Source organism: Anas acuta, chromosome 3, assembly GCF_963932015.1.
Source record: "Anas acuta chromosome 3, bAnaAcu1.1, whole genome shotgun sequence".
In the NCBI taxonomy this organism is placed as follows: domain Eukaryota; kingdom Metazoa; phylum Chordata; class Aves; order Anseriformes; family Anatidae; genus Anas; species Anas acuta.
This window is the reverse complement of record NC_088981.1, coordinates 74,601,981-74,628,935: the sequence shown is the minus strand read 5'-3', so window position 1 is coordinate 74,628,935 and position 26,955 is coordinate 74,601,981. Positions and strand designations below refer to the sequence as shown.

The 26,955-nt window shown below is 34.2% G+C and overlaps 1 protein-coding gene across 6 annotated transcripts in view; it reads left to right on the top strand.

The window, feature by feature from the left end:
• GRIK2 (glutamate ionotropic receptor kainate type subunit 2) overlaps nucleotides 1-26,955 on the top strand; it is a 400,442-nt gene that overhangs the window by 129,451 nt on the left and 244,036 nt on the right. For all 6 annotated transcript variants that reach the window (XM_068677832.1, XM_068677833.1, XM_068677831.1 and 3 more), the window contains 2 exons: nucleotides 3,584-3,751; nucleotides 8,103-8,360. In XM_068677832.1, the coding sequence (XP_068533933.1) occupies nucleotides 3,584-3,751; nucleotides 8,103-8,360 (426 nt within the window). Of the gene's footprint in view, nucleotides 1-3,583; nucleotides 3,752-8,102; nucleotides 8,361-26,955 lie in introns of those variants that run through there.

The window sequence follows — 26,955 nt, the reverse complement described above, 5'->3', positions numbered from 1 at the left end:
CCAAACCTTTTTATTCATTTGCTTTCAATTTTATTAAAAACATCTAGTGTAATTTCTGGCTTGTCTTCCAGTAGGTTTTTTTTTTTGTTGTTTGTTTGTTTTTTCTTGCTACTACTTACATATTCAGAACAAATATAACAACATAAAAGTAAGGACAAGGCAGTTTGAAGTTACCCATGGAATTTCTACTTCCACCTTAGGCAACAACAGAGAAAGCACCCTGTAAAACTTCCCATTCCTGTAAATGCCTGAACTCGTTCATGTGCTGAGTATCCTGAAAATATCTGGAGCATAAACTTCCACACATGCTTAAAAGTGCTCCCAAACAGATCCAATAAGGATCTGTTTTACGACTATGTTCTGAAATTCAAAATGTAGATATGTCTCTGTCTAAGCTTCTACTCTGCTTATTGTGCAAGTTCCCAATCGCAAACTACATTCAAGAAGTTCAAGGGAAAATTCTGGTGCCCTGAGTGAAGTTCACCAAATCTAGCAGCTACTATTCAGTATGGAGGAACATTTTCAGACATTTTGCACGTTAGAAGGATATGGTGCAGTTTAAGAACCTGTTGATTCTCTTCTTAGTGTGAAAATTACAATGAGCCTACCACTTTCAGCATCCAAAATATTTAATTATGGGATGATGCTCTCCCTCCAGCTTCAACAGACAGATACAGGAGTAGCATAAAACTGAAATGAAAGGAGACTAGCACAAGTTTGACGTCTTGCAAGTTAGAAAATACAAACACATTGTCTAATCTATATTCTTCTGGGATTCTTTTTTTTTTTTTTTTTTTTTTTTACTCAGCATTTATCTAGTATGAAACATGAAAATATTCAGAAGTAGGAAAACAGAAGCTATGGTTTCCTTCCTCCTAGGAAAATATCCTAATCACAGGACAACAAAAACAGGTTATTCTTCCTACCTTTGGTTTTCTTAGGAATGGAAATTTTCTCAGACCATATGTTGCCAGCTTTGTAGGGGATACATTTATCACAGGGACAGAAAATGTGTGATTGAGGGAAAAAAAACACTGAATGGAGCACATGGGAAATTATACATGCTACTGCTACTTGGAGGAGATAGAAGAAGACTTTGACATCTTCATAATGTTGTCTTACTATCATTACCATTAGGAATTACACAGATATGGGAGGTCAAAACACATTTTTATTTTTCTTATACTGAGAATTATGGCTGCATCTTTGACAAGGAATTCCCCATCTCAAGAATTTAAGAGATGAGGAGAATGAAAAATACAGAAATAAAGAAGGAAGATTTTAGTGAATTTAAGAGAAATAGAAATTAAAGAAGAAAATCGTCTATTGTAAAAATTGCAGGTAGAAGAAAGATGCATTGTATTGCTTGTTTCTTCTTATGAATCCATTCTCACTTAGGATATGATCTTTTTTAATAACAGTGTGATACTTATTTATTCATAAACGTTTGAATAAATGTTTTTCAGGTACCTCTAGGAAAGTTTACAAAATTTGTCCTAATTCTCATCATATTCATGGAAACGTTTTTTTTTTTTTTTTTTTTTTTTTTTTTCCCTTCTGTGTTAATATATATATTTAGCATTAATTCATTATTTTTTAGCTTTTTGCAGTATTTTTATTTTTTTTCCCAAATCAGAATAGAATTCTCCTGTATGTCACAGTCATATTTACAGTGTTTAGATGCAGTAAACACACAAGATCTTGTTCATCAGATATGATTACAAAGAGAGAGGTGGGACTTGATTCAAAAGTAGGTTGCCTTTCCTGTTAATTTTGTATTATTGTTTAAATAAAGATGGTCAGTTTTTCAGTTTTTAAAAGTACTAGGCCTATATTTATCTGAATGTCATCCAAGTTACTTTTGTTTTAGCATCTGAAGTATTGTTAACGTTGGCTACTGATTATGTATAATCTTATATGCTCAATCAGGCTGGATCATTTCCTGATATAGCCATATTTTTCTTACACTTGTCTCTTCCATCAATGTCTCATTTTCAGTTTTAGATTACTAATATTTAAGTAATTACTTGTCATGTCTCATCTCACTGGCTAGTACTTGTGCTTTTAAGTTAATATGAACCGAGCCTCTGTCTCTAGGGCTCTCCCTTGGAATTTAAGAGCTTATCTGCAGGAAAAAAGTTAACACCTGTACTTCCTCCTGAAATGGGAAACAGCCTGGAAGAAGTAGAAGGTTTGCAAAACTGAAAAGCCTTTTTATGTTTAATAATATCTGAAAGGGAAGGAGTTAATAACTAAATACACATTGCTTTAGAAATGGATTATCCAGTTGGGTGCCCAACAAGACTATTTACTAACTGAGGTAGTTTGCAAAGTTCAGTCTTAATCAGCTCCTGTACATTCAGATGCTGAGAACTTCCTGATGAGAAAGCAATATAGTGTTGAATAAGATTTTTTTTTGATAATACAAAGCCAGGTAGCAACATGATTACTTTCAAAAATAAATGTGCACACACTAAGAGAAAGTGAATGACAAACATTTATTGCACTGATGCAATGTCTGATTTGTCCTTGTATGATAATCAGTGTCTGTCCTCCACATTATTATTCACAGATTCTGTTAGCATGAGGACAGAAGAGGCCATACTGATGCTGACCTTTTTGCTGAGCCATTTCATGACACTATAGTAAGGGCATATCTTTAGGTTACTTTTACTGTCACCTTATCTTTGGCCTTTCCAGACCCATGAAATTGTTACCCCGAAGCATGTGTTAATATCCATTTCATGGACAATGACGTCTCATGACAAAATGAGAAGGGCTGAAGTACGACACTGTTCAAAGATCTTGTTTGGTTCATTAAAGATGAAGTCTTGCTCAGAAACATTCTAGATATTTCCTGTCATTTGGGGCATGTCCTACTCTGGCAGTATACTTGGCCAATCCTTTTGCTTTGTGATGGAGCTTTATGTAGAGTATAGTTGATTCCTCTGTTGAGAATGAGGCTAACATATACATGCAACTCAGTGCAGATGATGAAAATTTGAATCTTTGGTCAACATATTTATCAGTTCAGGCACACAATCATGCTAAAATGTCTATACATTTGTATTTTAGAGGCAGTAATATCTTGTGCTGCATTTCCAATGAATTTTCAGTTCATTATAGCTGCATAGTAAGTCTAGGAACAATAGAATACAAGACTCCAGAAATCTTGCCCTTGCACATCTGGAAGCGGTAAATTCAGTCCTTTTTAACTATGTAACCTGTTTAACTACGTAAAATAATTACATATTCTTCATCCCTATTCTATTTTGCTACTAAATAATGTGGTTATTTTATATTGTCTTTTATTCCCAATAGTAAAGTAAATGTTGTAAAACCAAACAAAAAAACAGCACAAAACATTTTCCTTAAGGTAAGTTTGATTAAAATATTAACTATTAAAATATTAAAATATTGTTAGCTTATAGTTTGATTCAAACCTCACTGAAATCATGAGATATTTTGCATTAGTTGCACTGTATCAGGCTTATTAAGCTACCAATCATTACAAATGTTCCTGTATGCTATTTTGGCTTAATAGATTTTTTTTTTTTCCCTTTCTCCTCTCCCTCACTACCAGGAGGTATTTTTGAGTGTGTGGAATCTGGTCCAATGGGAGCAGAAGAATTAGCCTTCAGATTTGCTGTGAACACAATCAACAGAAACAGAACTCTTCTGCCGAACACCACATTAACATATGACACCCAAAAGATAAATCTCTATGACAGTTTTGAAGCATCCAAAAAAGGTAACCTTTTGCATATTTAATTACTTTACTTAGCAGATGACTCCCTTGCTTTACCTACTTGAAAAATTGGCTGTCCATAAAACCATATACAATGACATTGTACAAGGTTGTGCCTCACATCAAAGAAAGGTTTTAAAGCCTTTTGAAGACTGTCATGGTAACTATTTGAAAACTTAATATGTCAGCTTTTCTCCCACTATTTCTTTATATGAAATCTTTACAAAAGCTATTTATTTAGATGTTTAAAATTGCAAATCATCTTTTTTTCTTTTTTTTTTTTTTTTTATTATTATTTTTTTGAGCTTTGTGATGAGGATGTTTTTGAGATCGGCTCCTCTGGAATTAGAAAACACTACCACCAGACTTTTCCTGTAAAATGCCAGCTGCTCCCAACTTCCAGTGAGCTTGGAAGAGGAAGGAAGTTCAGCCCACAGAACTAGTTGTTCAGGGGTATAATCAAGACTATATGCCATTAGGCCTATAGTGGCTTATTTCAGAATTGTTCGTCATGTAACAGAACCCTTTTGTACAGGTGCAAATGTCAATGTGTTTTACTTGAGCTGCATTGCATAAGCTGTAATGTTTCAGTAACTTCCTCACCCATGTAGGAGTTATCCCTGTGTTAGGCTTTCCCTGAACATAAAGTACTTCTTAACACCAGAAGTGAACATTTTATAGATGGGAATATGATATAGTGTTTTCAATATTACCAGCAAAACTTAATCTGAGGCCATGAGGTAAATAAAATCGGGATCTTAAGTTTCCGTCTGCTTCCAACATTTTTAGAGGAAAGCCTACAAAGAAAGCCCACTCCTTCTGCTCCAAATCTAGATGTCAACTTTTATGACTTCATGGCTAAAATTTCATTTCCAGATATTCAACAGGGTTCTAATTCCATTTTAAGTATTTCATCACTTAAACTACATCTCTGCTAATATCTTTAGCGTATGTATGTCTTGCATACTTAATCAGCTGTGTTTTTCAAAGGAGAGCAAGCAGTTATAGTATTGCACATTTTATATAAGCTTAAAAATTAGGTCTGTTCTTTACCATGTTGTTACCAAGTGAACATCCAGACCTCAGCTCAGAAGTTTTCTCCAAACTATAAACAATTTTCTTAAAAAAAATAAAATAAAAGTGAACACTTCCTAAATCTTCAAATCTTTGCTTCTCACAAAAATTGTTTTGAAGTTGCTTTACATTCTAGTCTACAACATTGTGATGCCACATGCAAGTTGTACTCCATCATTGCCATGCTCTAGAAAGTACAAAACGTAGTAAATTCTATATGCACTTTATAGGTGAAAATACAAAGATGTGATGACAGAACTTAGTAGGACTGATTTTTGCACTGTATTACATATTCTTTAACAACCTTTTTTTTTTTTTTTTTTTAATAAATTGTTGAGCCAGTTTTATATGAATGTTATAATTAACAAGAAAATAAGGTTAAAAGGATAAGAGGTCAACCTTATGGCAGGTTTCAACCTTAAGTCTGCCAAGTGATCTAGTCCACAACATGTCATACCCTGTGAAGACTTTATGCAATACAGAATTTTTGGTGCTAAGTAGAATTAAAACATTTATAGCTACATTAGAAATGCTACTTGGGAGAAGCTGCTGTGTCAAAATATGCATAAAGTACAACTTTAAAGTGACATATAATACTGATTAAAATCAGTCTAGAAACAATGAGAAATATTTTTTTCTTTTTTTTTTGTTGCAACATGCAGAGTTAATCTTGCTAACCTATTTTTCCTGTTTATTAGTCAAATTAACCATTCTAATATAAGTCTATCTCTTCTTTGCAGAAGAGATTGTGAGAAATAGGGTGAACTAGCCTTCTAATGCATATTTTTTGAATTGTTATTTCAATGTATTTCAATGTTTTGGATGATGGGTTAAAGAAGGTTTTGAGAGAACTCCTTCTATCTCAGCCAACAGTGAATGAATGGGTTGATCCTTAATTCTGGCCTCTCCTTTCTCTTTTCCTCCCCATCTCCCAAATTCAACTGCTTCCTGACTCCAGTGCATTCTGTCTAGTGCAATTTAATGACATAGTTTCTCTTCATTCCTGAGGGAGGATGTAAGGAGTGGAGATACTTGTTCTGGGTTATATTGAATAAGTCTTTCTGGAGATGACAACACTACTTCTAGTCCTTACTTGGGGTAAGGCTTGAAGGCTCCAAGCTCCAGCCATAATACTGTGTTGCTAATTCTTGATAGAATAGAATAGTTCAAGTTAGAATGACAAAATGTCATTGATTGGATATATTGAATAGATTGGATATATTCATTGTTCCCACTTGCATCTTGCATGAGAATGCAAGTCTTTATTTGTAACTAGGCTGTATCAAAATCTGTGTAATCTTCCAGTGCTAATAGCTTTTTGCCTCATCAATTCACAATACAGCCAACTACATTTGTGCTGACAGGTGCTTTAGTTTGGAACCAAAGGCTAAAGGTTAACATAAAATGGTTCATTTTATTATGATGGCTCCAACGCAGAGTTTTAACAATGAGGTTTAAGCATTTGACTCATTTTGTGGTTCATGATTATGTCCATTAGTGAGCAGGCAGGCACTGCATCAAAAATAGCCTGTTTAGACCTCTTAGTAACACATACTTTTGAAGTTGAATACAAATGAAATATTAATGGATTTTTAAAGGTACTATACCAAAGAGCAACCTGAAGGCAAGATGATATTTCCAAGATACTATTTCAGTGAAGAATAATGTAAATGCAAACAAAATATCTCTCAATGCAGTACAAAAATTGGTATGCATCTGATGGAGCCAGTGCCGTATTAAATCACGTGTGAAAGCATTGCATTATTCAAATCTCAGAAACAGAGGGGGAAAAAAAAAGCCCATTGAAAAGCCATCTGGTAGCTATTGCTGTTGTTAGTGATCCCATTTACTGACATTTGCATAAAGCTTGTTGATTACTCTTAGGAAGGGCAATATTAGCATAAATGTTTTTTTATCAAGCTAGTCATTTAGGCCCTGATCCGATATTCAGTAATGCAATGGAGATCCTGTGTGTATATGAGAAGTTCATTTAAACCACTGGTACTCTGCAACAATAAAAAGGTATGCCAGCACAGTTTCTGGAATGCACTTGAAACACTTAGCAGTATTTTTGTCATGTTGAAAAGGACTGACGTGCACAATTAAAACAATTAATTTTGCTTTGCTGAGAAAAAAGTAATGCGGCAAAATTTGTTTCTACTGCTTCTTTCCTCAGCTGTCAGAAACATTGATGGTAATGTAACAATATTAATTAATCAAACCTCATATAAATACTCACATCCACATTAGATTATGGAAATACTTTTCACTGCTTCTCTCTAACAAACAGGCTGTTTTCTTAGAAGGCAGAACCTGTTGTGTTCCAGAACTGCACACTCATAGAGGTTATTTCTATAATGGCAATTTGAACTGGATCAGGGCATGGGTTGAAGCACTGGTCTCCAGTACTGCCTAATTCTTCTGCCTTATTTCTAGCATATGTCAACACATGTTCTGCAACATAATGCTGGAGCATACAATGGGAAATAATACAGACCAGAGACTGCTAATGCACAGGGTATATGGGGCCACCCTACATTGGAAAAACGAACACTAACCCATTGTAATGCATCAGTATCATGACAGTGACTCTCAGGGCCAGTTTTGTGTTTATTAATATAGGTGTAGCAAAAAAGTATTTCCAGTGTTTAAGAACAAACACTGAATTTTTTTTTCTTCTTATTTTCTATTTTTATTTTTTACACGAGCAGATAGCATTTTTCTTTTAGGGAAAATGTTGGTCTTTTTCTAGTCAACATGTATACTTTTCAGATACAGAAATTCAAATGTTCATTTCAATGTAATTCATCATTTGCTTGACATGTAACTGGAATTCACTTAAGATACATAATTTCTAAGTAATTAGGATCACAATAGAAATAGTATTGATGCATTGAGGAGGATGTTAACATTTAAACAGCCTAGACTAGAATACTGTCTCATGGCCCTTTTCCAAATGGAAGATACAGCTGAGCATAAATCTCTTCTCTCATCTGTGTTTTTTATAAGATGCACAATTGCTGGCCTTTGTGACTTCCACTGACATAGAAGTGTTTACTAAATGTAGCTGAGCACTATTTAGATGTGAAGTGTTGCTATTCATCAGTTCACAGACAATGTGTAAAAATGTAGTCTGAAGTTGAAAACTTTGTAAAAAAAAAAAAAAAAAAAAAAAAGCATTATAGAAAGAATATAATGAATATAATATGAATTGTGCAATACCTTCTGGCACACTGCCTTCTTTCCTCTCATCATTGACAGACTTCTGTCTCCTCTTTAGCCTGCGATCAGCTGTCCCTTGGGGTGGCTGCCATCTTTGGACCATCTCATAGCTCCTCAGCTAATGCTGTGCAATCCATCTGCAATGCTTTGGGTGTTCCACATATCCAGACCCGCTGGAAACATCAGGTGTCAGACAACAAGGACTCCTTCTATGTCAGTCTCTATCCAGACTTCTCTTCACTCAGCCGTGCCATCCTTGACCTTGTGCAGTTCTTCAAGTGGAAGACAGTTACTGTTGTTTACGATGACAGCACTGGTAAGGCTAAAGCGTTACCGTTACCTTCTACAAACGTTACCGTTACCTTCTACATATACAAGTAGAAGGAGGAGTGGTGTCACTACAGTTACAGCTTTATTTTAAGAAAACTTAATCTAAATTACAAGAAATTCCATTGGCAGGGTAGTGTATAATAAATATATATTTGCATAACAAAATATATTTGTATATATATGTGTGTATAACAAAATGTAGATTCATTAGAGTAAGTATTCTCAAAAGTATGCTTCATTTTCTGAAATCTGTGTGTCTGGGCTTGCAGCTCTCAATAAATCAGTCATGTTCTATCTTTGTTTACCTCAGTATTTTAGCAGTTGCTAACAGCTATGTCTTTTTATTTTATTTAAAACTTAGATTTTGAAGAAAAATATGTTAACTTGAAAGATGTACTAGAATGCCTGGTCAAACAGAACAGTTAAATTCTATTGCTGCTTCTGGCATTAGCTAAGTTAGAAATCAGATGCTATGTTTGTTTAGAATTTCATTATCTTCATTTTCAGAGAGATTTGCAGAAGGAGCTCTGTTTTTGGCTGGTATGAGTTGAAAACAAAGTTTGGAGGCTTGTTTTGCAGATAATTCATATGAGTTAAAAATTAACTCCTGATTTTCCAGCAGAAATATACCAGTTTACTACCTTTCCCTTAAATTCACCTTAAAATTTCTATTTTGCCCTGAAAATAGCATTTGATTTGAAAAATCTTTTTAAAAACAAATCAAAAAAGGTAAGTCTGATTTGAAGTTTATTTAGTGGAGGTCAGAACTAAAAGCTGGTACGAGCTTTTATCTCCCAGTAGTGGAAGACACAAGGAAGCCACCCAGACAAATGAGATATATTTAATCTTGGAAATGTTACAAACTTCTTCCATGCTTATTGAACTGACACTGACAAGGAAAAAATGAGCCTCAAACCAATAAATAGTTTATTGGGCTGGAAGATTGTTGATACTTTTGTTACGTAACAGTACCATCTATCTAAATCTGAAATACAAAAATGAAATTAAGGAAACATCAATATGTGTTACATGGTAAGGCTACATGTAGTGAGACTAACTCTGCTAGATAAACCAGTTACAGAAAGACAGAATGACTGCTTCCTATTTAAGTTCAAATAAGGTGTGTGTGTATCTAGCAAACAGTGAGAAGGGAACAGTCAAGATGGCAGTGCATAAAGCACTAACCAATTTATTTCTTCATGCCTTTAAAGAAAACAAAAACAAAAGCAGGTCAGTGAAGTTTAGAGGCTGCCTTTCTAAAAGTTTCTTGACTGAAGGTATCAAAAGCATAATCAAGCTTCTGATTGCAAGTTTATTTTTACAGACTTAAGGCAAGAAATATCGAACTTATTTTATTATTTATTATTATATTATTATTATTATTTATTTAAATATTTATTGTTTAATGGGCCCTCTAAAGTCCATGCTTTATGAAAGAGATATGTTGTTAAATTATCTGATCTTATAAAGAATGCTTCAAAGTCAGTTTATAAGTAGAAATAGGAATGAAGATGGAAATTTCTTTTTTTTCCTTGTGTTTGCTGTGATCTACTTGATCTACCAGTGACTACTGTAAACACTAGAGAAAAAAGAGCATGAGATCTTTTTTAAAAATATGTGTGTGGAGATTAAGAATGAATAAGGAACTTTAGGAATTTATTTATTTATTTTAAATAAGCATAAAGTATTATGTCCTGAAAATATTCACTTTATATTTATATTTTTTTCTTGAGTTTCCAGGCCCTTCATATTAAGATACTTGCTGTTAACAATAACCTGCTGATAACATTAGTCTCAGCTACGTCTTTTTTCTTGAAATATATTGCACTCTGAGGAGACAGAAAAAAAATATATATATAATCCTCTGTTTTTTTTTTTTTTTTTTGTGGCTATTGCTGTAAGTAAAATTAAATTATACTTTTTAAGACTGTCAGTTTCTTTCTTTTTTTTTTTCTTTTTTATTTTTTTTTAGTAGCATCCCCTTTGGACAACTCATAGATTTCAAAGACAGGACACACCACTGGGAAGTTCATAGCAACATTCGCCTTTGAAGTACTTATGGAAACAACTCTTAGCTATGAGAAAGTGTCAGTCTTAAAGCAGAGTTTAAATCTTTTTATAGTTCAGCTGCAATTTTTTTTTATTTTTTTTTTGTGGGGGGGTGAGTGGTGTGGAGGGAAGAAACCTTTTGAAAGGAAGTACTTCCTTCATCTGAGGAAGACACTAACTCCAGCCATGGGATAAGATGAAGCTGAGTTGTGAACCTGTGCCTGAAACTGAACATGATAGTTTTGTCTGAAACTGAGTATTTTAAGACTCCTTACGCCATTAAGAAATAATTTCAAATTCATTAAACCAAATACAATGAAGGCAAATCATTTATAACTTTGTATGTTTCTTTCATTTGGCCAGTGATTTCTTAATATAAGATGGATATCATATTTTCACCTCCTTTGTTTGTCTTTTAGTCACCCACAGTTTATTCTCCTTTGGAAATGCTGTTTAGGGTGATAATGCATGCCTTGTTTTATGATAATTTTTGAGCTATGGATTTTCTTCTTCTGAATGGTCAGTTCCCAAAAGGACCCTGTTCAAGACAATCATATTTTGCTATAGCAGTAAAATTTGGACATTGTTGCTAATTGTTAAATTAGTGTGTGTGTGTGTGTCAAATTTACATTATTTATTCCTATTATTACTTTATAAATATGTATACAAGGAGAGATGGTACTTTAAATATAAGTAGAAAGCATGCATACATCTGGATTCTTCTCAAGATAACATTAAGTCAAGACTGAGGAGTTGCACACACGCCAAGTTCTTAGAAGACTGTAGGTCCATTCTGAGGAAAGATAAACAAGTTCTTCATTCTTTCAGTATTTGTTGAGCAACTGGAAAAAGCTGTGTGGTTATTTGACACTGCAATCAGTAAAAGCCCATGACACTCTAGTGTCATTCTCAGGAATGCACTGGAAACTGATAATTCAAGTGCACACTTCAACTGTTCTTACAGCACCATTGTGTCCTACTGCATGCATCTGCTGTAAATGTAATCTTATATGAAGGAAAGCCAGTTATGTGACTGTAACAGGATGAAGATAGTATAGAGCATGACAATCCGTGGTTAGAGCCCAGTTTGAAATAAAAGAGAAATTTGGAATCCCAGGCTCCCTTTACAACAGTGAACATCCACCCATCTAAGTGATTACTACAAAGAACATTTATTACTGGTTTGTTTTTTTCCCTAGTCAAAGTACTCTCCCTGTATTCTCTGTGGAGGAATCACTGTGTATCTTGCTACTAATTTAAGAAAAGTCATAAACAAGTCGCTTTTAATGCATAGATTGGACCCTAGGGGTATGAACTAGGTGCTTCTTTCAACTCTTCCCAGCTTTATTATGCAGAAATGGATAAACCAGAGAAAGTTAATGTGTGGAGTCCAGTATGGTCAGAATATTGGGTTGTCTTGTGCTGATCAACCACGCCTCATTACAGGCTCCTGAAGCAGGAGCAGGAGAGGTAAGCTGGAAAGCACAGGAGAAACTGGAAGTGGTGTCCCGCTGAAATGGGGACAGAGATGCTTTTAAACAGATATGATCAGTAACCCTAGAGTGAGCAAAGATCTGGCTGAATACAGCATAATGAGAAAGAGTCGAGCCTCTACAAATAGGATGAAACAGATGAATAAGCTAGAAAGGTTAATTCTATCTTGTCTCAGTAGTGTTACAATTGGGATAAGGTAATGAAAATAAAAATGATCACAGAATATGCAAAGGCATTAATATAATGAAGATTTCTGTCTTGGTGCTATCTTAGGTCGTGAACATTGTGGCAGTTGGTAGATGAGCCTGTTTTTTCAGGGAAGAAAAAGGTTGTCTTCTTTTTCTGTGGATTTGTGTTTGAACACTACTGTACTGACTTTTTTTGCTTCAAATAATAGCTATGTTCTGCTTCCTTCTATGATTTGTTTCTCCCTTCATCTTAACTCTCATGAGACTTTTTTCATGTAGTCCATCTGTTGTACAGACTAAAAATTGGAATCAGGCTCATGAACATTTTTCTTGCTAGTCTAAAGATAAGTATTGTTTCCTGTGATCCATCTAAACTGCAAAGTACGTTCCTTTTAACTAGAATTTACCATAAAAGAACTGGCAGGATGTAACCAGAGGTTGGCTATTTTTATATTTTATTTATTTATTTTTGTTATTTTCTTAAAATAACTTATAGACTCTTTGTTAATTAAATACCACTAAACTGTCACTGGATGCTAATTAAATCATTTCAGTTTACAGATTTGCTACAGTCAATTGTCTTTAGGAAAGAAAAGGGGGAAAATGACAGTATATTCATCATCTGCGTGTCATAATGGTTTAAATTGGTCTCAAAGCAGTAATTTATCTTCTTCAAAATATTAAAATTTCAAGTACATGTTCCAATTTCTATGATAAACATAACAGAGTAGACAAATTCCAAATAAGTTTGTGAATCCCAGAGAACTCCAGAGCAAAGTATACGTGAATGGTTAGATTCTGGACCTTTTAAATTATGCTGGAACTTGTATTGGCAACTAATGATTTATACAGATTACGTTGATGTAAACAGGGTTCTGATTTTTTTTCTTAATTAACATTTGTTTTGGTCTTGGGTGAATGAGTATAAACACTAAAAATCTGTTGCATCTATGAACAGAAGCCTAAGCAAAAGCCAGAAAAAAATCACTTCAGAAATAAAAATGTTTTCTCTTGGTCTTCAGTATTGAAACAAGTGATTTAATTCAAATGAAAGAAAAAGATGCCATTTTGTTGATATTTTATAAATAAAACTAGAATTTTCTTATTGAGACCAGTATTAAAATGCAATTTTTTTATTTCTATATTTCATGTATCTTGTTTTCGGATATTTTGATTTTTTTTCTTTTCTTCTTTGAAATTATTGTAAGTTTATACTAATAGAAATTACATATCTTAGGGAAAATGAGTGTATGGTGATCATAGGTGAGTAACATTGCTGAAAGATCAAGGACAAAATTCTGTCCTTGAAAAAGAAAAAGAAAGTAAAAAAATTACTGATTCAAAGTAAATCTTAGCTCAGGAAGAAAATTTCTGTCCATGTATTATATACATAATGCACTCTAAAGATGAGAAGTGTTTAAGAAACTTTAGAGAACAGTCATATAAATGAAGAAGGACAGAAGATGAGGTGGCCTGAAAAGGCTGTTCAAATCTCTGTTTCTCTGTAAATCAACTGAGCAACCCCTAAATTCATGTGAAAAGCTGTTTTCTTTTATAAACAAATCTGCATAAGTAAGGTCTGTCCTTAGCAGAATGAGAAAGAAGGAATGAAATGTGTTGAGAATGCTGTGTTGAACATTCATGAACACGTATATGATGAATACAATAATGAGACAATAAAGGTCTCTTGGCAACTGTTCATTTGTTTTATTGACTTTCAGTAGTATTTAAGAAGCTATCAACTGACCTGAATCTTTTTTTGCTTTGGACTCCAACTGTTGGCAGAAATTCTAGTTATAAAGGCATTCACTTTCTTCAGTTGCATTCAGTATATCTTTTTATTTGTACTTCCACAATAATAAACCATTGTTTCTCATACCTGAGCATTGCTTCACTATGAAAAATATTACAAAAACCTCTCATGTGTATGGGCATAGGTTTAGTGTAGGGGAAGTGGATGAAAGATCTTGCAAAGAAAAAACAAACAGAAAAACCTATCCTGTGTTACATGGCATAGTTAATGGGACATTTAAATTATTTAGCTAGAAACATTTACATTTAGGTTGAAATGAAAGAACAGATACCCTTGAAAGGCTATGGAATCGCCATCTTAAAAGTGTTTTTTTTTGTGTGTGTGTGTGTGTAGATTTTTTTTTTTTTCTTCTTCCCCTGAATGGAAACATTTTTATACTGCCTTTGGTAGACATAAAGAAAAAGACAAGCAATTGTTACCACCTAAGGTCACTACTAGGACAATTTCCACTGCTACTCTGATGATTCTTCTGACTTGAGTGAAGCTGATGCTGACTGCACATTCTCTACTGAATGTGCAGATATACTATGATATAAATTACTACTGAGTAACTGTATTGATAGTGATTCCTCAAATTGGACTTATATTAGCTGTCTGTAAGGTAAAAACTATACCTATGTCGATTTTTGTGTATATTGTCTTTTGTTTTGTGCAGTTTTATATAACATTTATTCTAGCTCTTTGAAGTACATGTAGAATTTGAAGTACTGGTTGTACTTGAATGTCTAGGTGGGTATCCTGTCTGGAAAGCTTGTATGTAAGTCTTATCAAAGATTCAGAGTTGGACAGGATAGCTTAGCACAGCATGTTTAATGTAAGTATTTTTGTGCATTTCAATTTGTACATTATAAATTAATAACCAGTTATTCTGTTTTTATTTTATTTTATTTTATTTTATTTATTTTTTAATATGTTTTTAATGGAGTGAACTGGATGAATATCTAAAAGAGAGAGAGATGGGGAACTTGCTTCTCATTCATATCAGCTGGAATGACACTGCTCCACATCTGCTGAGCCACTGAGTCAGACATGGACTCCATTTACATAAAGACACCCCCAATTTAATGGAAACTTCTTATTGAGAACAAGGGCTTTTTAGTCCTTCCCTAATAAACTCAGATTTGGTAGGGCTGTAATAATTAATATTGCTAATAATTTTGATCTGTTTTTAGAGAATAAGGAAATATTTTTCAGATTGATTACATATTGCATAGTATCTTTTCAGTACAGAGTGTTTCAAGTACTGTGCACAGTAATTTCATGTGAAAATATAATTAGTGAGTCTGTGCTAAACCTAATTGTGGCATTTGGATTTAGCTGATTACTTAGTATGTTGCATTCCTTTTTTTAAAGAAAGTTCCTGTACCATTGGTTCAGTAAAGATCAAAAATATCTTTTCTGGTGCTACATAAAAGTATCAGAGGTAAGGGGGATTCTGTGAAGTTAATATTTCACTTTCAAATTCTTCTTACACTTTGGAAGTTAAGAATTGCTCTAGCTATTGTCTGAAGAGAAATAAGTTAAATTCTCTTACTCTTTTTGGTAAATGGACCTGTACTTTGAGAATAATTCTACAGATATTTAAATTAAGTCTTTGAAAAGAAAATTAACTGTCATCATGTTAAACATAATACAAGAGTCCAGCTCATCTTTCAGGAAAACATGTACCAAAGACTCCCCCTTCTTTGGCCAGGAATTGAATTGAATTTGGACTTACAGGAACAAGATACAACATTTGTCTTAATATAAAAATAAAGTACATTATAGAATTTTTCTACAAACCTAAGGAACACAAGTGGAGGCCATATTTCCAGAAACTGGACTGTCAATGAACACACTCTAAATGATATTTGTGGGTTTGAATAAACTTAAGAATTTAAATAATATAAAACTGGCTAGGGAATTTATGATCAAAATTATTGTTGCTTGCTTTCTTGAATGCTGGTATACTTATTCAGTATTTTCAGAAAATACTTATTCAGTATTTTCAAATAGAGAAAATATGTGAAAGGCAAATCAATTTAACTGAAAAATGAAAACGGGAAAATGGAGACATAATCTCACATTTTGTATGTGGCATAATTATAAACATCTCAGATTTACCCTAATTTAACTATGTTTCCACCTCTATAACACTATTACATATTTTGTCTCTGGCTGGAGGAACACTGTGAAATGCGCTTGAGAAGTCAAGCCCTTTGTGAATTGCTCTACATCAGTCTCAGATCAAATAATCCATTTTAGCTTCATTCCTAGAGTGTTTTTCTCTCTTGCACTTTTATCAACTTTTGTAGTAAAAAAAAAAAAAAAGCTGCTTTTGTTTCCAAGAATAAATGTGCTTACCTAGCATTGTTCCAGTTTAGAGTGTTCATTTGTGCTTCTTTTCAAACCAATTCTATCGCAATTTCTAGTAATTATATTTCTTATTTATTTTGTTATAGTTTGATACATTAGTGATATTTCTATGTTATGGCTAGAAATTGCTGCTTCATTTTACACTGATTCTGACAGCTTTGATACAAGTTGTTTTGTCCTTTGACTGTAGTAGATCTCTCTTGCTCTTCATCCTCAACTGCACTACTCATACATGTCAGCCACTTCCCCATCTTATAAGAATTCTTTTGAATTACCTAGTACTGTTAATTGTCATTGCTGTCATTATCATCACATTGAAAATAAAGCTTTCAGAATGTGTTCATTTCACAACTGCAAAACTGAGTTACAGTGGTATTTCAAATCAGTTATATCATAATACATATGTAAAGAAATGTCATATACGTTGCTGGATAGCAACACTAGAAAAAACATGGCAAATCTAAAATAAAAGTCAATGTTTTCTTTATTTTCAACATTTTCTTCAATGATATAATTTTTTGCTTTTATTTTCACACACTAAGTGTAGAGGTGAGGGAAAGAATGGACAGTCCTCTGTTTGTTTTTAGTTGCTGTATGCTGAAGCTGATACTGTGGGGGTAAGAAAAAAAAAATCATTTTCTTCATCTTCTTTCAGTGACCTTTCCATGAACTTAAGACCTCCTGTATTAATTCCCTCCTGTGGAAGTGTGTGTGATGGTGTATAAGGTTTTTTCACCAGGGTGCTGAAAAGTCATTAGAAGTGAATTGTTACTGGAAAGGTTCTGAATTGGAATCAGCTCTTTGAAACTAACTATAAAATATATGTATGCATACACATGCTCTGAAGTGCACATTTCAGGAAAACAATAAATCTGATTATTGTATTGTACTTCAGTTGCATCTGGTTATGCTGAAACAACAATAAAGTAAAATGGATTTAACATGCAGATGGTAAGATCCAAGACAGAAAAACTGATCTGTGAAGTAGTACAGTGGAACTCTGACTGCTGGAGTTAAATCTAGATCCCTGGTTTTCTTAAGTGATTTTTAACCAAGAGAAAATTTTGAAAAATGTTTTCATTTGAAAGTAGCACATCTTTTATTTGTCCTGTCTTACTGGGTGACAAAAAAAAAAAAAAAAGAAAAAGTTTTTCAGTGTTATTAAAACTTCTCTAGCAATATGCTCAAAAGTAATGGCTTGATTTTGAGGGGGGACCTGGGTGAAGCCAGGTGTGGGACTTGATGATGATTGTGGGTCCCTTCCAACTTGGGATATTCCATGATTCTGTGATTTCCTATGAAACACCTCCCCTCCAAAAGAAAACAAAAACAGAAAACAAAACCAAGTTATTAATAAACTGCTGAACTGTACCTTCTTTAAGTGTGTTTGTATAACTGAAAGACCATATATGGGGAGAGTGAAGCTTGGAATGAATTCATCAACATACGAGAAAAGATGTTGACATAGTCTAAGTGTAGTTAGATTTACACACAGGAGTTCTCCTGCAACTCTGAAGAAGACTTGGTGCTGGTAGATCATTTGGGGGCTTTGATACGAAGGTAAATACAGGGAGCTCAGCACTACAGAGCCGAGTACATCTAAAATTTTTCTCCCAGAAGAAAATGTTGTTTTCATCCATAAGAGACCTCCAGAGTTCATTCTGGCACATACGAATATTATCATGGATTACTAGTGCATCTTGGCTTACCTTAATAAATCTAATTTCTAAATTTTCATTTGAAGTTAATCTAAACAGAACAGCCATACTCCCTGAGAAAGGGTTTATTAAATATTATTTACTTTGGCAAAACTGCTATTGAAATCAATTACAGATACTTTTTTTTTTTTTTTTTTTTTTTTTCTGATATAGTCCTATCTTTTTTTTTTTGTTTTCTGTTAGGAATCAAAATTAATAAAAAAAATACATAAATACATATAACACACATGCATAATATTCTGATTGTTATCTAATTCTCAACCGTAAGACTGAAAAATCATTCTAAAATGTTCAACTCTAAAGCTGTTAATAAGGACCTGTATTAATCACTCTTACAGTGTGGAGATAAATTTTTCTGGATTATGTATCTCTAGATGTTTTTCCTTAAAGCTTATTCTCCATTAAGGACACTTTACACCATTTTGATACAGTATTTAAGTAGATTTAAATATAACTGATGACAAATATAAGGTTGTTTTACTCTTCTAGAACTGGGTAAAGTGATCTTAATGTAGTAAAAAGGCTAAATATGAATAAATGAAACTGTATAATATAAATAAATCAAACTGTCCTTTCCCTTCATTTGTATTTTCTCTGTATTGTTTTTAATTTTTTTTGTTTGTTTTTTTTGTTTGTTTTTTGTATTGTGTTGATATATCCAAAGAACATAGAGCAGTCCACTGTTCATGTAGTCCTGCTAACAGGTGCAATTTTTTTTCCTAAGCCCTTTCACTAGAGATTTTATTTTATTTTATTTTATTTTTTATAGAGCTTGAAGACATAACTAATCTAGAGAGTTCATGGGTAATATTTTTAAGATGTTCAATATCAGTGAATCACTTTATAGCCATGAACTGTTCTGGTGGGTTTGAAGCATGTTACCAATGGCCAAGAAATTGGCATTCTCCTCCCTCCTATCCATACTCCTTTCAACATCCAACACACAACGATATTTTTCTGAGACATAATCAGAAAAATTGGCAGAAGGGCTTCTGGAGAGAAGAAGGGTACAGAGAGGTGTGAGAGGAAACAACTTGCTTAAAATAGAGATAGAGATCTGAAGATAGGAGTAGCCTTTAAAAGAGCATTACTGTTCTTTTGTACAGAAAAAGGTTCATCTGTTCAGCCTACTGCAAAGCCCATTTGCTTGCATTCTTCCTGTACAGCACAAAGGCAGCATTAACGGAAATGATAAATAGTTTGATGAGCAGGCCAGGTGGCATAGCAATGGCTTGCAAGACTGCTGAGCTGGAGACACAGGTTTTAAAACAAACTTGGGGCTCTTGCTTCCTGGACTGGTTGAAGTTGAACATGTCTAGGAGGTAATGTGATTGATCTCTTTGGAGGAAGATGCCAGCTGGAGAGCTCACAAACTGCTCCTTCAGGATTCTCCTTAAAGATGAATTGATGGCAGCTTCTGAAAAGAGTTACTCACACCGCATTCTTCCCAGCCATTCAGAGGTAAGACTCTATCACAGTGGCTGCTTAAAGAACGGATTGAGAGTTTAAAGGGAGAGGAAAAAGGTGTCCCTGGTGAAAGAAACTGCAGGAAGTACATTCCCAAAATACAGCAACTATTTTTGTACTGTTGAAAACTAGATTTGTTTAGGAGCCTGTCCACGCTATTATTATTATTATTTATTATTTACACTGGATTTCTGTAATACTAATAAAATAAGAGGTTGCATTTCATCTGAGGGCTATATTTTATTTTATATTATAAATCAACTGTATTGAAAGTATTTCAGGCTAAACTAGACAGATAGTTCCTAATATGGTGAAACTAAGGATTTGTTTTGTCCTTAGTTTCACTATCCGTGTAGTTCTCATGTGATGTTTCTCCATTCTTTGGAGGCACTGGTACTTCCTTTTCTGATTAGCTACACAACCTGCATACCTGCCCTTTTGAAACTTTCTGTTGCTTATCCAGAAACCTTTTTTTTTTTTCAGTGTGTGATAGCTCACTACTTTTATCCTGAATAACCAAATTGTCTATTTCATTTAATGGACAACAGAACTGAAGAATAGTTTTGGATTAACGGTAGCTCAAAAAGTTACAGCTAATGTATAATACTCCACTCTTGTTTGACCTAGGACTACTTTGGTTCCTAGCCATACTCAGAGAGTAAAAGTGGAATCCCAGAGATGACTGAACACTGTAGGAAGAAGTAGTCATCTCAGGAGTCTTAATCATCCAAAAGAACCATATCGTCATGAGGGGAAAAAAAAAGTAATACAAAAATTGTGGAAAATGCAGAAGAAATTTTGGCAACATCTGAAAAAGAAAGCAGACAAAGAATTTGTCTGGCATTGCCTGATGTATTCAGGACTATATGCTAAATAGACTAAATAAACTAGAGCTCCAGTTGTTACTGAAAGACATTAACTCTACTGAAGAAATTTGTAAATGTATGATGTATTATAGCTCTTGAAAATTGAGCTGGAAACACAGAGTATTACTATAAGGACAGTGGCAGAATTTATTCGTATCATATATAGGTTGCCCATTTATTTCTGAAGCATGTATTATTTTGATATTATCGATAGCACCAGTTCTAACATTTTTCTGGATTTCTGGGTGCAGAGGGGAAAAGGAGAAGATAAGTGACAGTCAGGAGTTAGTCAACATTTTGATCCAGGTGTTGTTTTTCACATGCAGGACCTTGTTCTTTTATGTTATCATAGAATCATAGAATATCCTGAGTTGGAAGGGACCCTTAAGGATCATCAAGTCCAACTCTTGACACCGCACAGGTCTACCCAAAAGTTCAGACCATGTGACTAAGTGCACAGTCCAATCTCTTCTTAAATTCAGACAGGCTCGGTGCAGTGACCACTTCCCTGGGGAGCCTGTTCCAGTGTGCAACCACCCTCTCTGTGAAGAACCCAGTATCTTTTCAGTACTTCTGCTTTCCTTTAGTAATGAATAATTTCCCTCTGCTTAATATCTAACCTAGAAAAGAAGGGGAAAACATGAATTTCAGAATGGTTAGAAAGCACTGCAGGCAAAGCAATTTAAAGTCAGGGGTTTCACTTAATTGCTATTAAAAACAAACTTTTAAACAAGGATTTTGCTACAGAAATAAAGGATGCAATTATGTGTAATACCTATATTTCCACTCCTTAGGCCAAAAGAAAATTGTGAATTTTCACCACTACTTACACAAAGTCCATCAATGTTTAACCTGGGAGGGTTGTTTTGTGGAACAGTTTCCTGCTGCTTTGTGTATAATGTCTTTTTCTGTCATCCTGGGCCACAGTCCCTCAGGGATGTTCTGGCACAGCATGCCCAAGGCCATGGTCTTCCTTCCCCTCAGCTGGGCTGCCCTATGACACAGAACTGTCTCTCTGTAGGAGTGGGTCTCCAGCCCTGAATGGCTGCTATTTTGTTTCTCTGATCCCTTTGAGCCATGCTGCCTTTTTTGACACCTGGTGGGATTTCTCTGCTGGAGCTGGTTGTGACCACCACTGGCCCATGGTGGGCCACACTGGGCCCTGCTGTAATTTGTACCTTGTATGAACAGTAATATCCAACATATTTCAACTCCGGTCCCTTCACCCAAGCATAATGGAGAAGAAAAGGTAAAGAGAATGCATGTTTTTGTTTTTCTTATTAATTCTGCCATTTTCACTGAGGGAATTCAGGGCAGCTTTTCCAGGAAAAAAAAAAAATAGACCTTGCCTGTTTTCCTTCTAAGCTTTATATACTAGATGCAATATAGAAGGAAACTTACAGCCATTGAATTATATTCGCAAGAGCCTGCTTTTGAAGTCAGAGCCACACCTGCAAAATGTTTAGCTAGTCTCATTTCCCAGCACTGCTTGAGTGAGGACATGCTGCTTCTCAGCACTTCACCCATCAGAGTTCTTACCTAGAAATAAAAGCACCAGACACGGGTATGTTCATCATGATGTCGATTTTGTTCTGTGAGGCATTCCTTTGCAGTGAGTGGCAGCGGTCATGGCACAGTGTCACTATCACTGTGTCTGTCCCACCATGTGCTGCGTGCAGGGGGCCTGCAGTGAAGGCCACTGCCCTGTCTTGCCCAAGGGTTTTGCTTTTTGACAACATGCTCAAGGGAGCCTCACAAGCTGGAGCTGTTGAATTTGTGCCAGCATGGATTTGTTGATTAAAGTGTGGAGAAGGATGAACAAATACTCCTTGTAGCAGATGGCCCAGTGAACTACCAAAGTTGGTAGACTGGAATATGTTTTGTGCCCGACCTAATTAATCTGAACTTAATAAATATTACTGGTGGCAAGAATTGCAATGAAAAATGTATGTCAAAGTCCAAAGAATGGTAGAATGTGTTACCTGTAACTATTACTAGAATTAAGTATGCTTAAAAGCTGTAAGCAAGAATACTATGTCCCAAACTTCCTTTATCTTTAAAATATGCTTTGAGAAAGTCTAATGGTTTCAATTTGTGTCCTGACAGTTATGAAGAAATAAATACTTAATTCATTTGTTTTCATGCACCCCTGTTCTGCTCCAGCACTGAGGTCTAAGTGAAGTACATAGGTGTGCATTTGCAGGTTTTCTTCCCCCCATTCTGATGTTCACATTTATCTGGTAGTTTCTGCTACTTCTGTACTGCTTTCCCAATGTAGTGCTTTGTTTATTGCTCATCACTTCTCTCTCAGATACATGGGTAATCTACGAAGCAGATACATTAGAATGCTCTCCTTGAGTGTATTTAATTTCTTTGGTAAATCTGTAGTCATGTGTTTTAAATTTTGATGGGATTTTTTTCTTCCTCTGGGGAAGCCTGATCATGGCAAGACCTATGAAAAGGAGGACTTATTTTATTCTTGAACTGTCCAGTTAGGGTCTTGAGGAGAACACGAAGTGGTGTGCTCTTGGCTCTTCATCATGGGTAATGCTCTGAAATACAACAAAGGTAGTTTGGAAGAAACTATTTGAAGTGTTGACTCTCACCTGCAGCAGTCTCTGTCAGCCATACAGTATATGTTAAATTCACAGGAATATTGTAAGCTCCTGTAAGCCGTAAAAAAAATTCTTACCATTCTGTAAGAAACCTTGGGCCTTACAGTAAAAGACCAAAGTTCTAAAAGGTAGCAATTGCATTGGTGCAAGAAATGGGGAAAATCAAGGGATCTGTCAATTTAGAATGTCCTACTTTTGTTTGTTAAAATTTTGGAACCTATGGGCTTACAACAGAGAAAACTAGATACCCTTTCCCCTTCTTTCTCTCCCATTTTAACTTTTCTTGACAATCTTAACTGTTTCTCCTGTCTTCAACTCGAGCAAAATAACACCTTCAAGTACAAGTAAGACATACAAGTTAGGCATTTTGCCCTTCTAAATAAACAATACTCCAAAGGAACAGTTTGCAGTCAAGAAAGAACAATCAGATTTCCTTTTAAATGTTGGTGTATGAAAAACACTGCATTTGCTACTTGTATAGAAAACTTAAACTTAATGAATCACTTCAGTAACTTATACAATTTCATAGTTGTTTCCATAAACATAAGTTTTGTTCTGGAGTTTTTCTGATTCCAGATAACTGCATCATGGAATAAAGCTCCTTTTTTTTTTTTTTTTTTTTTTTTTTTTTACATAAAAAAAAACACTATTTAAAGCTACTTTTCAACAGCAACTTCTTTGCTGTTGAAAAGAGATTCAGTATAGAAATACGAGAACAAGGACTAAAGCCCAGGTGTTTCCTCTCTAAGATAGTTGCCGTAACCATCATAATAACAAGTGTCTGTTTGTCTTTCAGTAAGCAACTCCAGCTGCAGATTTTGATAACAGTGCACTTAAGAGTAGTCTACAATACTTTATTTATTCCTGGCCTCCTGAATGAAGTAAAATTTGATTCATTTGGGGAAAACAAACAACAACAACAACAAAAAACACCACACATACACACAAAAAAAGACAAATGTATTTAAGATTGCAGAGATCCTGAGGAAAAAATTCATCATGCTGTTATCCAACAACTGTGTGGTTGAGATGCAGTTTGAAGTTTTCCTCATTTTGGACAGCTGCATATTTTATAATCACTGCTTCAATTTAAGACTCAAGCAGTGATGCACTTCTGAATCTCCTATCTTCAATCACTCTTAGCATATTTTGGCAACTAATATTTATTTTCAGATATTTTTCACTTTTTCTGTACATTCCATAGATCTTATTTTTTGAGGGAAAACAGTATAGAAAATGGAACAATCCAGTTTCTTTATTTTTCTTAGTCTCAAGGAACTGGGAAAGGCTTGGGGACAATCCTAAGTGTTTTTGTTGGCATGTTATTGTCTTTAGTATTAATAAGGACAGTGGCATATGCTAGATTTTGTTTGTCAAAGTTTTACTTTCAAACAGTTGTTCTAGGTCATCATAAAATGAAGGTAATTTGTTATAGATGGATAAACTTTTCAGCTAAAGAAAAAAACACCTCCTCAAGGTGGCTTTTAAGTGTATTTATTCAAGGTCATTTAGAAATCAAGTATTAAACCCAAATAAGCTTCCATTAAATACATTAATTCATTTTCTGTAATACCATTATGACGTTTGAGGTAAATATGGCAAGTTTTTTTTATTTGAATTATAGTTACTAAAAGTACTATTTTCACAACCGTGTGGGCTCATAACTGCCATTTTCTCAGAGGTCACATACATTCTAGCTATTACTTCTTTTTGTCTTAGCAAGCATGTACCAGTTCTAGTCGTGATAAAGTACTTCAGTTTCCATATCTGTTCTGCCCTCAGGATCTCTACTAGAGATAGCCAATAAGAAAATTCTGTGATTTTTTTGTTGTTGGATTTTATTTCATTTTCAAAGCAGGACAAACAAAATAAAGGAAAGCCAGACAAATCTAAAATTAGACATACCAAATATAACGCAATATGAGTCAAAATTATTTTTGTTACAAATTTTCCAGTTGGCTTTTTGTAGCAAACAATTAAAATAATCTGGAACATATGGAATTATTTTTTTATCCCTTCTTGAGCGAAAACATTTTGCTCTAACCTTAAAATTTTGACATACTGTTTTGTAGAAAAACCACTATTGTTATTTCACATCATAACTTTATAAGAAAGATAATCAGCACATACTGTCTTACTGGATTTATTTTTTCACAATATTTGAAGTAATGAAGATCATATAGAAGTGTTTCATAGAAGATGGAAATTTGAAAGATAATTTAGCTATCAGTAACAGTTGTCTCAGTTTGAACAATGTGTGTGTGTGTGTGTGTTAGGAGTGTTACCAAAAAATGTGATGAATATGAGATATTGTATCCATCACACAGACTTGTGAGTGAAGAAAAAAATATTAAATTGACTGCACAGCAAAATTGTCCTCAGGGAATTACTACCCATCTATCCCAGAGCTATGCTAGTACTTTGTTGCACTAGGAGCTGCTCTTTCTGCCCCATCACAAACCCCTCAAACAAGAACGCATTTGGATAGACTGCTTAAAATTTTGTATGGATTCAGAATGTTCTACAGCCTTCCTCACTCTGCCTTTGAACCTGAGACATCTACTGGATTCTTCTGCTGTATCTCCACACCTGCAATCTTAGTTTAGAAAGGTTTTGTATAGTAAGCTATAATTTCTGTTTCTGTTAATTTCAGCATTGAGAAGTAATGTGGATCTTTTGCAGGGTCAAAAAAAGGAGGGATGATTAAACAGAGGTGACTGACATTATCTTCATTATCTTATCATTCTCTACTGGTCTGATTCTGCTGGAAATGATTAAAGCTGTGATTTTTACAATCTAAAAGTATCATAACAAAATATCACAGAAGTATTTTGTTGTTAAAACCTCTCAATGTTATGTTGTTAAACAAACACTATATGTTGGAAAAAGACTATATACAAAACAGAAGTAAATCTTCTGTATAGAAGAGGTTATAAAAATTTCTTTTAATACTTCCAAGTTACATTACATATTTTCCTGAAATCAAGACAGTTGATGTCTTGACATCAACTTTGACATCCAGTCATAACCAGGGAGAATATGTAGAGATAAAATACTATATTTATATTTTTATGCAATGTGCTTATGATAAGTAAATAATAATGAGAAATTAATATTTTTGATGAAGTGAGCTATTTCAAATTTTACAAACACTTAATTTAGGCCATGGCCCTTCTGTGAATTAAGTCCTAAGCAGAGATGCAATATTTTGGCAGTTCAGTCTATTATATGTGTTCAGGAAATGTAACGGTGAACAGTAAGCCTTGTTACTGCCAGTATATATAGCATCCTCTAATGCAAGAAGGAAGTTAGCACAGCACAATACATCTGTTTTGCTAGTGTTAAAATAAACTGCTGCTTTGTAGGAGACAGTCTTTACCCTGTCATTCTAAGACAGTTCAACAACTTAATATGCACTGTTGGTCACAGACCAGTCAATGATATGTACACAACACCATGCGCTGTTGTGCTGCTATGAACAGCAATATTTTTGGAAAAATGTTTCTGCATCTACTTCCATTGTAAAAGTTAAGTAATTCAAAATAGGATTGTGAAGTATTGAAGAGGAATGCAATGACATATGTCATTTAGTCATTGTCTTTTCTGCTGTGTATGTATTTTGTTACCTGTATAAACAAAACAGAAAAATTCAGTTAGTACTATCATACAGATTATCCAAGAATGTTCTACAATGCTGAAGTGATCCACAATTTAGTATGTGAATCTAATAGATTAGTTAGGAGACTGCCTACTCAGATTACAAATTCTTAGTCTGAGATATCACTTTAACTGAAGTAAAATAATTATATACATTCTTTGAAGAGGAATATCATAATTCCATGAAGGAAGATTTGTCTTTTGTAATGTAATCCTAACTGAGGCTGCTTACTGTCTGTTAATATTAAGGCAGAAGAAAGATGTGTGATAAGAAAGTACTAAGAGTACAGAGACTTTTTTTTTTTTTTAATACTTTTCTGTGTATCAGTGGCAGCATACTGAGAAGGGAGAGAAAATCA